The sequence below is a fragment of the Herpailurus yagouaroundi genome, unplaced genomic scaffold, assembly GCF_014898765.1.
Source record: "Herpailurus yagouaroundi ecotype Mexico unplaced genomic scaffold, PumYag 140, whole genome shotgun sequence".
NCBI classification, from domain to species: domain Eukaryota; kingdom Metazoa; phylum Chordata; class Mammalia; order Carnivora; family Felidae; genus Herpailurus; species Herpailurus yagouaroundi.
In genome coordinates this window covers 81,708,911-81,726,035 of record NW_024412395.1, presented here as the reverse complement: position 1 = coordinate 81,726,035, position 17,125 = coordinate 81,708,911, and the positions used below count along the sequence as shown (strand labels likewise).

Here is a 17,125-nt window from a genome sequence, read left to right as displayed (position 1 = left end):
GCCCCCAATGATCCCTATTTTCCTAGTACTCATGTCCTTGGGTAATTCCCTCCCCTTGAGCATGGGCTAGACTTATTAACTTACTTCTAATGAACATGGCAGAAGTGACAAGATGCTATTTTTGATACTAGGTTATAAAAAGACTGTGACTTCCATCCTGGGTACTCTCTTGCTCTTGCTTGGATTGCTCTGTCTGGGTGAAATCAGCTGTCTGTGGTGAGGCAGCTCTGTGGAGACACCCATGTGGCAAGGAATAAGCCACATGAGTGAGCTTGAAAGCACATTCTGCCCCAGCCAAGTGGTGAGATGACTGCAGCTCCAACCAACACCTTAAGAGCAAGCAGTCTTGTGACAGAACCTGAGGCAGAACTACCTTGCTAAGCAGCTCTTGGATTCCTGACCCAGAGGAACAATGAGATAAATGTTTGTTGTTTTCAGCCCTCAGGTTTTGGGTAATTTGTTACATAGCAAAAGAATACAAATAAGTGGATGTGAAAACTATAAAGTTTATGATTTTAAGTCAAATATCCAGTTCCATGTAGAGTATAGCAGAGCACAGCAAACTTTTCAAATTTAAAATAAAAAACACCAGTCATAAATAAAAGTGTTGAAAAAGCTGACATGAATTAAAAATTAAAATTTTTTAATTTAAAAGACACCATAAAGGTAAAAAAGTTAAAAAAACAGTATTTTACAACACATATAACAAAGAATATGCAGAATATAAAGAACTACAAATAAACTTTAAAACTAAAGAACCAGGGGCGCCTGGGTGGCTCAGTCGGTTGAGCGTCTGACTTCGGCTCAGGTCATGATCTTGCTGTCAGTGAGTTTGAGCCCCGCGTCAGGCTCTGTGCTGACAGCTCAGAGCCTGGAGCCTGTTTCAGATTCTGTGTCTCCCTCTCTCTCTGCCCTCCCCCACTCATGCTCTGTCTCTCTGTCTCTGTCTCTCTCTGTCAATAATAAATACTAAAAATTTTTTTAAAAATAAAAATAAAGAACCAAACAGAATAATGGGCAGACTATTAATAGGTAATTCAGAAAGAAAAAATAAGATATTAAATGAACAAATAAAAAGATGTTCAACTTTATTACTAAATATGGAAATGCAAATTAAAGCAATAGTAAAATACCATCTCACACTCTTTGGATTGGCAAAAAAAATTTTTAACAATACTCTAAAATAACTGGACCCACTGATCAATCTTAACATCACAAAAAGGTGTTGCACATAGGTAGCAATAAGAAGTACACAGCACTTCTTATGTGTACTTCTTATGTACACAGTATGAAGCATTTTTGTACAATACTTTAATGGAGATTAAATCCTCATTTAATCAAGCCTCTAGATCTAATAGTTCACTGGAAATAGAGGAGATTTAAAAAAAAAACATGCTAAACTACATCACAGAGATGGGATCAGCAAAACTCAGAATATGACAAACTCTACAGGACAAACTACCTGGGGGAAAAGAGAAAATAAATTTTTAGATGAAAAATTTAAGAGATAAATTAACACAAATGTGATCTGTGAACTCTGGAAGTGAATTTGAACAAACCTAGGGAAAAAGAATTCTTAGATAAGTAAAGAAATGTGAACTTTGGACATTCTATGACACTAAGAAATTAGTTAATTCTTTTAAAGTGTTAATAATGTAACTTCACTTAACATATGCATGTGTATAAAGAGTCCTTATCTTTTAGAGATATATACTTTAGCATATAATATATACTTTAGTAATTACACATAAAACAATGGGATATCTGGAATTTGCTGGAAAATCATCTTGGAGGTAGGAATGAAGAAGGGGGATATAAATGAGACAAGTTTGACCATATGCTAAGTGTTGTTGAAGCTAGATGATGAATACATGGAATCATGGGATTTCATATATTGTTATATATGTTATATATATCTTTCTATACACATATATATATATGTGTGTGTGTATATATATGAGAAAATTTCCAGAATATATAGATTTTTAAAGTCCACAATGCTAAGTCATAAAGTGAATGAAGGAAAGGGAAATTTTCATACATTGTTGAAACAAGTAAAAATTGGTACAGGTCGTCATTCCCTCATGTACAATTCTGAAATAGAAAAAGTTCAGAAAACAAATTTTTTGGAACTCATTTGACTACAAAACCTGACCTGAATTTTACAAGGCTATTTATGTTCTTTTGTTTATCCTTCCTAGTGTGACTATCCATAAAGTATTACTGTGTTTGATTATGTGACAGTGTCTATAGAATACTTGCTAGGACTATTCTGTAATAGTATCATGCTACATTCCAAAAATTCTGAAATACATGTGGCCAAAAAATTTTAGAGAGGAGACTTGGACCTGTACAGCCACTTTAGAGAACAACTTGAAATAATCTTGTAAAGGGCATACTTTACAACTCAGCATCTCCACTTTATTTTTTTATTTTTAAAAAATTTTTTTTTCAACGTTTATTTATTTTTGGGACAGAGAGAGACAGAGCATGAACAGGGGAGGGGCAGAGAGAGAGGGAGACACAGAATCGGAAACAGGCTCCAGGCTCTGAGCCATCAGCCCAGAGCCTGACGCGGGGCTCGAACTCACGGACTGCGAGATCGTGACCTGGCTGAAGCCGGACGCTTAACCGACTGCGCCACCCAGGCGCCCCAGCATCTCCACTTTAAAGCATACACCATTATCTTATTTCCATCTTCTCAACAGAAAATGTACACTGTCAAGATTTGACTACAGCATTCTGTGTAATATTGAAAAGTTAGAAACATCTTAAATGATAATTAGTGGCATTATTTTTGATATTACTGGTGATATGCTGGAATGTTATATATTAGTTAAATTAAGGTCTGTAAGTATCAATATGTACAGATTTCAAGAAATAAGGGTGGAAAAAAAAGAAATAATTGTGAGTGAAAATTTACATAAGACTGTCTGTAGTTTGCTATTTATGAATATTTAAAAGTATTCAAAACAATATATTATTATAAAGACAAACATGTATGGCAAAGTATACAAATATAGACTGGAAAGATACATACCAAATTTATGTAGTGGTTGCCTGTGGAGAGTTAACATGGGGATAAAATCTAGGGAGGGGGGAAATGTTGCGTTTCTTTTATAAGATAGTGATGAAACCTGGGCAGAAGAGGTTACATTTATCTCATCTTCTTCTAAGTATCTTTTTTTTACTCTCAGAGGTCCAGGATAAGACTGCAACTCCTCCAGCTGACTCAGTATTCCCAGAGTCCTGAAATAAATCACTTATTTTTATGTTCTTGGGAGTCTGACTAGTCCTAGGATAAATCTCTGGGAATTGTTTGAAACCCTACCACTTCAGGGGTACCTGGCTGGCTCAGTTGGTAGAGCATGTGACTTTTAATTTTTTTTTTTTAACGTTTATTTATTTTTGAGACAGAGAGAGACAGAGCATGAATGGGGGAGGGTCAGAGAGAGAGGGAGACACATTTTTAATTCGGGGTTGTAAGTTCGAGCCCTATGTTGGGTGTAAAGATGACTTAAAAACCTTAAAAAAAACAACCAAAACTCTACCACTTTAATACACACTAGCCTGGTATTTGAGAATACCATATGTAACACATCTGATGTTTGAGTATCTTAGTCTTAGAATTCTGTTTAGTAACTCCAGATTGCATACAAATTCTATGTAGTAAGTCCAGAGTTACATAAAATGAACACATATTTGTCCCACAAGACAAATCAAAAGAAGAGAATATCTGAATTTCATAAAAAAATTCAACAGATACACATATTTAAAATAATAAAATTGCTATGTTAATGTTTTTATTTTCTATTTATCAATACATCTAAAGAAAGCATTATTTATTCTAATATAATACAATTTTATAATAAAAATAATTGGTTATATTTGTTTTATTTTTAGTTTAATATGCATTTTCATCAATTAACATTCAGCTGTCATCCACCAAAGTGAAAAATTTGGTAGAAAACTTTTAGGAAAACCACATTTTCACAGTGTATCATGGGTGTGCTGAACCTTTAAAAAAATTTTCTTTTAAAAAGTACCTGCATTGACAAATGGGATTCCGTCATATGGAACATATTGAGATTTCCACATCAAGCGTGTAGCTGGCTTGGCTGGACTTGGAGATTGGCGGGTCCCCCAAACACTCTGAGTTTGCTGCTTGTGAAATGTTAGGACACTTTCTAATTCAGTCTCACTTACACAGTAGCCACGGTAAGAATCTCCAATTTTCTGCATATTATAGAAATTAAATAACAAAATTATTAGCAAATGTTTCACTGTACCAAAAATTTAATGAAGTGATTTTCCAAGATAAAAGACTCATCAGTTTTTAAAACAGAATGTCATTCTCCTGTCAGATCAATGGTGTATTACAACCAGTGTATCTGATCTGATTTCAAGTAAATATTCTCCAAGTATTTGTTAGAGAATATTATTTCAAACTCATGGTCATACCATCAGTATCAAAATCTTGTTTGAGAGAAATAACAGTTAGGGAGGACAGCTTGAAGAATACATTATGTATCCATTCTTCCATATATTTAAATTTTACCCTTAGATCCAACCAGATCAACACAAACTAGCCATGAAGTACTGGCTCCCTGTGGAGCTTCTTTTATTGAAATTAATCTTGACATGACACAAATATTTTTGAAAATCTATGAAAATTGTGATGTATCTCCCATATTGAAATGATATCAAAGAATTTGCTCATTATATCAAGATTCTTTTTATGAAGATCCTTCCCTGAAAGAAAATCCTGTCTGAACCTAGAACCAAAAATAGTTAATGGTTTTATTTTATGGAAATCAACTTAATTACTTTTATCTAATGGACACAGAATTTAGTAACTAACTGGGTTTTCCCATTCTGAAATGTAGATGCTTATAGACAAGGGTGTGTGTGTGTGTGTGCACGCGCATATGTATGCGCGTGTGTATGTATGTACGGTTCATTAAGATATACATTTCTTACTTCCATTTTATCATTGCATTCTTGTTTTTTATTCTTTTAATTTCTACCTTGCTAATATATTTTATGTATTTTTGTAGGCTGTCTTCATTCTTCCTAAAACAAGGAAGGTATAAGTAAATCGTGTAAATAAATTGATACTATCCACTCACAACCATGGGAATATCCCTCAACAGAAGTAGAAGTTTTTTCTACACCAGTAGAGAAAATCTGTTAACTGTGATCTCTTACATAAAATGCATGAATTCCATGAAATTGGCTCCATGAATATTTCCTCATTAAAGGGAACAAGAGCAACATTTTGCCTCGTTGCATCTGAGAGTGCAAATTGGTTCACCAGCAGCTCTGCTGGAGCCACTGAGGAAATCTGGCCAGGGTTCTTGTTCTTGTTGCATCTGCTCAAACCAGCATGGTCTGATGTGTGAATACAGCCTCAACATATGCCGCCAGTGTTTCTGTCAGTACGTGAAGGATACAGGCTTCATTAAGCTGGACTATGTGAACTTCCTTGAATGGGTCATCCAAGATACCTACTTTAACTGCAGATATCCAAGATAACCTACCTTAATGCCAACTCATTGTACATAAAATAAAAATACTTCAATTGTGTTTTAATGTGACAAAAAAAAATGGAGGGAATAAGAGCAGAGATATGGGACTAGGAATCTTGTTACTGTATCAGACTAACTATTTCACCCTACAGGAATACATTTAACAAGATGAAATTATCACAATACTGCTGTGGATGTACTTTGGGCCATAATAAGAAGAGATAATCTGATGCCAAGCAATACATTATCTCCAATTTCCCCTAAAAATAATAAAATGTGTAGACTTATAAATTTTTTTCTAGCCTAGATATATCTTCACCAAAATACTGACTACCAATAAAAGTAGAAACTTGAAGTCCAGCTATGCCATTTTTTAAACAAATAAAATGAATAGAGTTCATAATATTGCCAAAAAAAAAAAAAAAAAGGAAAAATTCAGAATTAGTAGAATATAACCAGGCCTCTATCAGGAGATAAAAGTTTAATACAGTTTTGAAATTTATCCAACTACTACATTTTGGTGAAATCTAATAAATGCCCATAGAAAAACATTCTGTTGGGCAGTTTTAACCAGTTTCTTACAAGATGTATGACATTAGGGAAGCCACACACAATGTATCATGGTTGTAAAACAAGGTGATTTGGCCACATAATTGCTAATGCTTTAATTTTTGTAGCATTCTGTTAAGCTTATAATAATGATTTTAAAAACCGTCATCAGGGGCACCTGGGTGGCTCAGTGGGTAAAGCGTCCGACTTCAGCTCAGGTCATGATCTCATGGTTGTGAGTTCAAGCCCGGCGTCAGGCTCTGTGCTGACTGCTCAGAGCCTGGAGCCTGTTTCAGATTCTGTGTCTCCCTCTCTCTCTGACCCTCCCCCGTTCATGCTCTGTCTCTCTGTCTCAAAAATAAATAAACGTTAAAAAAATTTTTTTAATAAAAAATAAAAAATAAAAACTGTCATCAAAAATAATAATAGTTACTTTTGGAAACCAGTGAAAAAGTATGAGTAACAAAAGTGTGAGGGAAAAAAAAATCTATCCATCTATACATATACACCTAAATATATATGACTTAGAAAATCAACAATAATAAACATGTCCTAATCATTGCAATAGATCACATCATTATACTTGATTATTAGGATTTTTTTCTGGGAGTGCCTGGGTGGCTCAATCAGTTAAGCATCCGACTTCGGCTCAGGTCATGATCTCACAGCTTGTCAGTTTGAGCCCCAAGTCAGGCTCTGTGCTGACAGCTCAGAGCCTGGAACCTACTTCGGATTCTGTGTCTCCCTCTCTCTCTGCCCCTCCTCTGTTCACTCTCTCTCTGTGTCAAAATAGATAAGCATTAGAAAATTAAAAAAAAATTTTTTTCCTTGGGATGGGGCGCCTGGATGGTTAAGCAGTAGGCTTCAGCTCAGGTCATGATCTTGAGGTTCATGAGTTCGATCCTCGTATTGGGTTCTGTGCTGACAGCTTGGAGTCTGGAGCCTGCTTCAGATTTCTGTGTCTCCTTCTCTCTCTCTGCCCCTCCCCCACTCACACTCTGTCTTTTTCTCTCAAAAATAAAATAAACATTAAAAAAAGTTAACAACAACAACAAAAAAGTTAATTTTCTTGGGATGCCTGGTTGGCTCAGTTAGTTGGTTGAGCATCCAATCCTGATTTCAGCTCAGGTCAAGATCTCACGGTTTGTGAGATCAAGCCCCACACTGGGCTCTATGCTGATTATGCGGAGCCTGCTTGGGGTTCTCTCTCTCCCTCTCTCTCTGCCCTCCCCTGTCTGTGCCCTCTCTCTCAAAATAAATAAACTTTAAAAAAAGATTTAAAAAAAAAATAATGGTAATGATAATAAATACCAAAGAATTTAAAGAGATATATAAAAGCTAAAATAATCATTAGATTATTTAAAGAAAAGATATATAGAACTTGCACTGGGATTTGAAGAATGGTTACAAAGGTAAACAGAAGAAAAGAAAACATATTATGAAATGGAAATAAAGACAAGTGAAGGCAGAGTTAAAGAAAGATTCTGAAGTGTCTGTACAAAGTAGGAAGAGTAGGCTAACAAGAATAAAAGATGAGGTAGAGGAAAAGTAGTAAATAAAATAGGACAAGATAAGGTAATACCAGATAATGAAAAACCTTAAAAGTTATGTATAGTGGTAAATGATATGGAAAAAATAACACTGAACCTGTTGGGCAGCGAGAAAAAATAATGAAAGCAATATTTAAAGCCAGGTAGTTTTAGAAAACTAGACAGTGGGGACCAGAAATGGAAGAGTCAACGAGCTTAGAGGGAAGGCTGTTACTGTAATTGAGTTTGAAATAACAAAGATCTGTGGAAGAGGCAGCCCCAACTGCCTCACAAAAAGAAGAGAGATTTTAAAGGAAAAACTGTGAGACTCAAGTGATTACTTGAATATGGGAAAGAAAGAAATTAGTCTAAAATACTGTGCTGGAATGTCTAAAGAAATGGTATTTATCATTACAGGGACAAGGGACTTAGGAAGTACAGCTAGTTGTGATATGGTAATTTAAGTTTAGCATATGGTGAATTCGAAGTGAAATTCAAGTAAAGCTACAAGAAAGTAGCTGGAGATCTGAGACAAGAGCAAGGCAACAATTAAAGGACCAGTGATATATATTTGGAAATCATTTTTATAGAAGTGAGAGTCGAAAGTTAGCAAAGTTGATCAGCAGTTCAAAAGATAAAGTGTAGATAAATAAGGTCAAACAGTTTAACTTAAAGAATTTCAACTGAGAACATGAAAAGAAATAAATGAGAAGAAAGAGAAGGAATGGTCAAAAGATAAAAAGTAGAGAAACATGATAGTGAAGTTTCATGAGACAAAGGAAAAGAGTTGCAAGAGAAGACATGATAGTGAAGCATGAAGGGATCTGTATGATCTCTGTTTCAACAGAGCTTAAAATCTCTAAGGAATAAAAGAATAGGTGAGATCAGAGTTAGCATACACATGAACAAAAATTACAGAACAGATAGTCTCCATTAGTTGGATTCAAAAGTGGACATTTGGGGATGCATTACAATCAATTTAGTGAATCTAAGTAAGGATTATCTTTAACTCACCTCACAGCTCCTAAGACGGCAAGCCCACATAGGTGTGTTAGAAGAAAGTGGCTGGAGAGGAGCCAGAAAGGGCTCTTCAAGCATTCTGGGAAAAGGGAGGAATATGTATATAAACACATATTGTAAGTTGCATTCACACAAACACACATGACATTCAACTGCTTTATCCTCTTAGCCAGTGTTAAAGACAATATATTGAGGTCATCAATAAGAAATTGTAGGGGCGCCTGGGTGACTCAGTCAGTTGGGTGTTGGACTCTTGATTTCTGCTCAGTTCATGATATTTCAGCTCATGGGTTCAAGCTCTGCATCTGGCTCCACAGATGAATCCGCTTGGGATTTTCTCTCTACCCCTCCCCTGCTCATGCACGCTCTCTCAAAATAAATAATCTTAAAGAAGAAAAGAAAAGGAAAGAAAAGAAAAGAAACTGTAATAGTAGGAGCACCTGGCTGGCTCAGCTGGTAGTGCATGTGACTCTTGATCTCAGGGTCATGAGTTCGAGCCGCACATTGGGTATAGAGCTTGCTTGCTTACATACATACATATATACATAAATAAAATCTTTAAAAAATTGTAATAATAATGATAGAGTGATGGATGTATTAATTTTCTTTAAACATTACCATCTTATTAGCTGCTAAAGCAAAGGCCTAAGTTTCTTCTTCCAAATACCTGTAGTCCCAATAAATTTAAGTGGTTTATATATCTCCCTCAACGCTTACTTTGCTGTCTTCTCATTATATAATTTTTTTTTCATTTACAAAAAAATGAATAAAACATCTTTAGGTGATTTTTTTAAGAGTTAACATGATATTATGTCAAGTTCTAAGACTAAATGTCATAAACATTGTGTTAATTTTTAATATCTTCATAAACAGTTAAAAGAAAATAAATAATACAAAACCTATATTTCCCTAAATTATTATAAACAATGTTAAGGCAAAAATAAAAGCTGAAATAGATATTAATAAGAAACATTTAAACACTTTACCACAGAGGAATTAAATGCATAAGAGATGATTTTAGGAACTAGAATGGATATTTCTTTCTTTCTTTTTTTTTTTAATTCTAAAAACCCTATGAGTGTCAGATATTTTCAGATTGCTTCAAAAGATAACAGGCAAGTGTCACTGAGGAAAGGTAATACTTCAGACACTATAGCTTCTAGGATAGCCTCCTTGTTGCCAAGATGCCATTAAAATAATTAAAGATATTTGATAATTAGGTTAATGTTTATTCTATTTCCTGAATTTCTGATCTTTTCTATAGCCAACCAGCTTTAGACGTGGTAATTTCAAAAACGATCTCCATGATGAATTCAAAAGATGAACTTCTCTCTCCCACTGACTCACCTGGCCACGGTCTTTTTGGGCAATGTGAGGGATGCTTGTGGATGAAGAGTATAATTACTGGTATTGTCTGCTAGAACATCCACTCTTATGGTTGGTAAGTTTCTGTCACCAGGTTTCTCTTCAGAGACATCTTAACAGCAATAAAAAGAACAAAGCAACATCAAGATCTTGAATAAGACAATGACAAGGTAACTAATTAGAACTCATACATTTGAAATAGGAAAGGCGAGATGTACTCTAAAGATAAAGATAACAAAACTTATAACGCTTTATTGAGAATTTCTCTAATAAACTTGTTTAGTTTCAAATTATAATACTGACTACTGAAATTTTGTAATTAAGTTTTTGAAGCTTAAATTGAACAGCTAGGATATAAAAGTGGTAGAACTGTTATGTTAATTGTTTCATAATGTAATGGGAAAATATAAAACTCATTTCTAAGCCATGTTTATTTTTTTTCTGCAAACTTTCTTTTCTCTAAGTTTTAACTGTTAACAAAGACAAAGAATCATAACACTAAGGTAAAAACATCTACTCTAAATCATTAGCTATGAATGAACAATGAAACAGTGTAGCTGTGGTGTTAGAAAAGAGAAAAGGAAGGGAAGCAAAAGACAAGAACTAACAGGGATATTACCAAATAGGTAAAGAATTAAAAAAAATGGGGAGCATGATTCTCCTTTCTGAATCTGAAGGAACAAAGAGGGAAACAGCAAAGAGGATGAAAAGAATAGTTAAACAAAAGAGTAATGAGTCACATGGCTAACAAAAGTATCGATAAAAATACAAAAGTAAAAATTTCTCCAGTAGCTATTAACATTATATTCTTGTTATTGTTGCTGTTATTATTACTGTTATTATAATTAAGAAGAATTTATTATGCTCACTGGTCATTTGGAAGGAAGCAAGAGTCAACCAGCTTCATAGAATTCCAAAATGAAATAGACAGCTAACCTAGACAGGGGTTGAAAAATGAACTTGAAATTTATTTGGGCTAAGAAACTTTTTCTAATTATTCAGTTCAAAATCTTACCCAAAGACACCAATTAGCACTGACTTTCGTGAGGTGATTTTCTGGAATATACATTTTTTAAATCTAAAATCCCCTATATCCCAACATTACTTACCCTGAGGGCTATTCACATCCACAAGCTGCCCCTGAGGAATAATTACTTGTGCCATTCCTGTCTGGGTAGATGGAATTACACGCAGCACCTGTCCATTTTCTGATGGGCTAGGAACAATCATCTTGGAGCATTAAAAAAAAAAAATGAAATGCATAAGCCAGCAATGATTTGACAGAATTATTACTTAAATAAATTATTAAAGACATGCCTACCTCTATGGTGGTTACTATTTATTTCCCTCATTTTATACATGAAAACACTGAGGTACACAAAGATTTTTTTCCAAAGTCTTACACCTGGTAAGTGGTAAACCCAAGTTTCAAAACAGGCAATTTAGCCATATGTCCTATGATCTTAACCACCTATGCTCTTAATTATTACACTTGGATGAGGTCTAATTACTTAGTAATATGAACAAGGCTCTGATTGGACTTAATATATTTACTTTTTTCCCCTTACTGTATTATATCCCTATGTGTTTGAATTATTTGTGTGGTAATCATTTGTCACATGTAAAAACAGTACCTTGTTAGATGTCTAATTAAACAGAATTTATCTTTATATCTCTGAATTTATATATATATATATATATATATATATATCCTATCTTGGTCCATGAGGAATACCATAGAATGCCCCAAAAGTCTGAAAATATAGGAAAAATCATAGATTACTTTTTTCCTTCAATTTAACAATTGAATCCATTGTCTCAAATTTAGAGGTCAATGAAAAGGGTGTTTGAAGCTGAAGAAAAACACTTTAACGCCTATCATCTGAACATAAAACTAATACATTATTTGAAAATAAGTTTATCCTATATTTCCAGACTTTTGGGACACTGTGTAAACTCTATTACCTAACACACTACTCCTCTATTGACATAGTGTTATTCTTTTACCCAAAGTCCACTAGCCTCAGTCTCCCTAATACAAGTAACTCTTCATAATCCTTACAACCCACTTTCCAAGACTGCCTTTTTGCTATATAAAACATGAAAACATTGCTGATGTCTGAGAGAGACTGTAGTCCTAATTTCAAGAGGGTCAATTGAAAAAATTTTAATTTGAGAAAAAATTAAATTGGAAAAAAAAACTTCAACAAAGTAGAATGCTTTAAATATAATCATAAACATTTCCCAGAAATTAAGAGTAGTAGTTGATACCCTCTCCTAATGTTTATCGTTTCTTGAGAGAAAAATATCTTGCCATACCTTTTACCAATTCATTATGAAAAAGAAATTGTAAAGTCTGATGATGATAATTGCTTTACATTTGTTGAGAGCATACAAAATAGCAGGACTTTACATGCCTTACCAGATTTAATCCTTATCACATGTATATGAAGTATATACATTTTATACTTGAGGAAATTGTCACAAGAGGTTACACAACTCATGCAAAATAACACAAAGTTACATAGTGATAAGTTGAAATTCAAACCCAAATTCAAACAACTACTGCTTCCCATTATCTGATCATGTTATTCAACTTAAAAAATGCAAAAATAATACAAAAACACTGCTGGACTTTAAAAGGCAACAGTAATAACATGGTTTTAAATTATTTTCTCCTTAGGGGAGCCTGGGTGGCTCAGTTGGTTAAGCGTCCAACTTTTGAGTTCAGCTCAGGTCCTGATCTCACAGTTTCATGGATTCAAGCCCCACACGGGGCTCTGTGCTGACAGTGCAAAGCCTGCTTGGGATTCTCCCTCTATCCCTCTCTCTCTGCCACTCCCCTGCTTGCTCTCTCTGTCCTTCTCAAAATAAATAAACTTTAAAAAACAAAATAAAGTAAAGTATATGTTATTTTAAAAATAAATACTTTCCGGGGCGCCTGGGTGGCGCAGTCGGTTAAGCGTCCGACTTCAGCCAGGTCATGATCTCGCGGTCCGTGAGTTCGAGCCCCGCGTCAGGCTCTGGGCTGATGGCTCGGAGCCTGGAGCCTGTTTCCGATTCTGTGTCTCCCTCTCTCTCTGCCCCTCCCCCGTTCATGCTCTGTCTCTCTCTGTCCCAAAAATAAATAAACGTTCAAAAAAAAATTAAAAAAAAAAAATAAAATAAAATAAAAAAATAAATACTTTCCTCCTTAAATGAGATTAAAGATTTGTGAAAAATATTTCATTTATTCTTAGAGAAGAATAGTGCTGTGGTTATTACTAAATCCTAACAAAACACATATATTTATAATTTAATCATATGAAAATATCGTAATTGAAACAATCGTGGGGGGCACCTGGGTGGTTCAGTTGGTTAAGCGTCTGACTCTTGATCTCAGCTCAGGTCATGATCTCATGGTTCATGAGTTTGAGCCCCATGTTGGGCTCTGTGCTAACCACATGAAACCTGCTTGGGATTCTCTCTCTCCCTCTCTTTCTCTGCCCTTCCTCTGTGCTCCTGCTCTCTCTCAAAATAAATAAACTTAAAAAAAATGATCTGTGGAGTATCTTAATTTTTAAAATATATTTCCTATGCATGGTAGAGAAGAGTCTCCTCCTCCTCCTCTTAGCTTATTCTACTCCGTAGCTAAAAAAACTATTTTCAGTTCATGTAATTTGATAATGGTGACAATATTACTTTTCCTATTTAAAAAAAAATCAATTATCTTTAATCTTTGCTATGAAAACAAAACCGTTTTGAAAAGTCATCTGTTGCAATACATTCTATTTGAGGCAGATCATGAATATTATCAGAAAACCTTGGCTAATAAGTAGTCGTATTTACTGGGTTCTTTGTGTACTACACAATATTCCTAATAAATCCAAAATACCATCCCTACTTCACTTTATTTTTTTTTCCCTGCTTCACTTTAAAGCCTCCTCATGTGTTACAGATTCACCCACTACAGAAGCTTTACTAGTTCCTTGATTAACTTCTACATTAAAAAAAATCATATAAAGAAAGTCATTTCTTTAAAAAAGCTCCACTTGGTGGGGGATGTTGAAAATGTGTAAGACTATGTGTGTGTAGGGGCAGGGGCTTTATGAGAAATCACTGTACCTTCTGCTTAGTTTTTCTTTGAACCTAAAATTGCTCTAAAAACTAAAATCTATTTAAAACAAGACCCCAAAAGCTCCACTAAGTTTCCCCAAACATCACCACTTTCTAATCTTTGGTTCCTTATACTCTATGTGTCTTACATTTATTTCCATGCTTCATGCTATGGGTTTCCTATTTCATAGCTTCAGGTAACTCTCTCCTACCCCTATCATCTCCTACCCCAAACAATGTAAAATCATCTTTAAGATCATTTTGTACAGAAAGTTTAATACAATTACAAAGAGAATGGGAACTCTAACACTTTTTAGACTCAAATAAGTGACTTTAATGTGTTTAAGACAACTACCATGTGTAAAATGATAGCCCTTCATACAATAGAAATAGAATAACTCTAGAATTCTCCAGACTAGAATCAAAACAGGGATTAATTTTAGGTAAAATGGTTGCTCACCTGTGGTATAGTTTATAACTGAAGCTATAATTTTTAAAATAATTTTTATTATGAAATTTATACCCATTGTAGAAAATTTTAAAAATACAGGTAAACAAGAAATACATTATTCTTCACATTATTACTAATGTAAGGATATTCTTATTAATCAGAGAGCAACTGAGAAGTTTTGCTCAGTAATTCTCTCATTTCAATCAAAACCATCTTTTATTTCTTCTACTCAAACTATAAACTTAATCATAAATACTTTAGCTAATAGATTAAAGCAGGAATTTCATCTTTATACATTGTTATTCACATGACACACACATATCTGCCCATTACCAAGGTATGTCTGATTGCCAGTTTATCATTGGTACTTCCATAGCTTTCTTTTGCTTCAAGAAAGCACAGTGGCACATGGGATGCAAGTTAGTGACTGAGATGTGGATAAAGCAATAACCTTGAATTCAAATGTATATACAAAAATAAATGTAAGTTACATGTAAACTCTGGCACTAGTTACAGGTTATGACACATTTCCAACTAATCTCAAAGTCACATCATGCCTAGACATAGTGGCTGGGAAGTATTGGTTTAATGTACTGTTAGTAGTTCTAAAAGGAAATCTTTTAAAATCTTCACATAACTTAAAAACGAATGTCACAGAAATAGTATTTTCAAAGCAATGTAAGTCAAGTTTCAAGAAATTAGTAAGGTTAATACATTTGCCAAATAGGGTAAAACTTATTATTTATAAAATATACTCACCATTTGTGCACTAGAATCCCCCAATGACTGAAGTTCATATTGAATAGGCTGCCCATTTTGGTCCACTAGATGGAATTGTTCTGTAGAAAGAGTCTGTGTCTGAGTCAGGGTCCCTGGTATATTCTGTGATGTGAGTGAATTATCTACTTCATGAGAGGTGATGGGTAAAATTCTAGGAGAACCATTTTGTCCAAAGGAAGGATCCCTGGAGTCCATACAGGTTAGATGCTTTTGCAAAGAGAAAAAAAGCACTTGGGTGTTTGTAAAACATAATGTCACAATTAAAAAAAATTTTTTTTTCTAAAGATTTTATTTTTAAGTAATCTCTACACCCAATGCAGGGCTTGAACTCACAACCCTGATATCAAGAGTCACATGCTCTACCCACTGAGCCAGCCAGTTGCCCCTAATGTCACAATAAAAAAATAAATAAAATAGAACATTTATCAGGCACTGTGGACAATAGTATGGAGGTTCCTCAAAAAGTTAAAAATGGAGGGGCGCCTGGGTGGTGCAGTCGGTTAAGCGTCCGACTTCAGCCAGGTCACGATCTCGCGGTCCGGGAGTTCGAGCCCCGCGTCGGGCTCTGGGCTGATGGCTCAGAACCTGGAGCCTGTTTCTGATTCTGTGTCTCCCTCTCTCTCTGCCCCTCCCCTGTTCATGCTCTGTCTCTCTCTGTCCCAAAAATAAATAAACGTTGAAAAAGTTAAAAATAGAGCTACCCTATGATCCAGTAATCACACTACTGGGTACTTACTCCAAAAATACAAAACCACTAATTCAAAGGGATACATGCACCTCTATGTTTATAGCAGCATTATTTATAATAGCCAAACTATGGAAACAGTCCAAATGTCCACCGATTGATGAATGGATAAAGAAGATATGCTATATATCCACAATGGAATACTATCCAGCCATAAAGAGAATGAAATCTTGCCATTTGCAACAACATAGGTAGAGCTAGAGAGGATAATGCTAAGAGAAATAAGTCAGTCAGAGAAAGACAAATACCACATGATTTCACACATATGTGGAATTTAAGAAACAAATGAGCAAAGGAAGAAAGGGAGAGGGAGAGGGGAAGAGTGGAGAGAGAGAGAGAGAGAAACCAAGAAACAGGCTCTTAGTAAATAGAGAACTGATGGTTATCAGAGGGGAGGAGTGTGGGTGGATGGGTTAAATAGGAGATGGGGATTAAGGAGTGCACTGGTCGTGATGAGCACTGGGTGATGTATGGAAATTCTTGAATCACTATATGAATCACCTGAAACTAATATAACACTGTATGTTAACTATACTGAAACTTAAAGTAAAATAGCATGTTATAATAAAAATGGAAAGATTCATTTTCAGTTAATTATCCTCTTTATTTTTTGTAAGAGCTGTCAATTCACACAGACTAACATAGAAAGCAGTTTTTAAGTGAAATTGTTGATTTTTATATTTTATTTCAATTTTACTGAAATAAAGTTGTACATGGGAATACAACTTGATATGTAATTCAACATATTTTTCTTTATATATAGATTTTTATGAATATATTACTTTGAGTAAAGCTCTATTATTAAATCAAATATATGATAGCATTGTGGATAAATGTTAACAGTCATGAATATATTAAATATAACACTATTTCTTATCCATTAAAAAGTTGTTAAATGTAATGGAAAAAAGTTCCCAGTTGAATTCCTACCTCAAATACCTGAGAATCTGTTTTTGATTCTTCAGAATCAAAATGGTTGATCATTATCATTATGGTTGACTCTTAATGAATCATTAGAGTGTTCCATGCTGATATATTCAATTCCATTTTCTTTTATTATTTA

At 34.4% G+C, this 17,125-nt stretch overlaps 1 protein-coding gene and 1 pseudogene across 1 annotated transcript in view; one reads left to right on the top strand and one right to left on the bottom strand.

Moving 5' to 3' along the window:
• Positions 1–17,125, bottom strand: part of CARF (calcium responsive transcription factor) — a 92,290-nt gene extending 75,165 nt beyond the window's left edge. Inside the window, 7 exon segments of the mRNA XM_040475900.1 lie at positions 4,047–4,236; positions 8,621–8,705; positions 9,974–10,103; positions 11,101–11,221; positions 15,297–15,524; positions 17,002–17,049; positions 17,051–17,125. Of these exon segments, the coding sequence (XP_040331834.1) occupies positions 4,047–4,236; positions 8,621–8,705; positions 9,974–10,103; positions 11,101–11,221; positions 15,297–15,524; positions 17,002–17,049; positions 17,051–17,089 (841 nt within the window). The 5' untranslated portion in view covers positions 17,090–17,125.
• Positions 4,929–5,586, top strand: LOC121030198 (40S ribosomal protein S29-like; annotated as a pseudogene).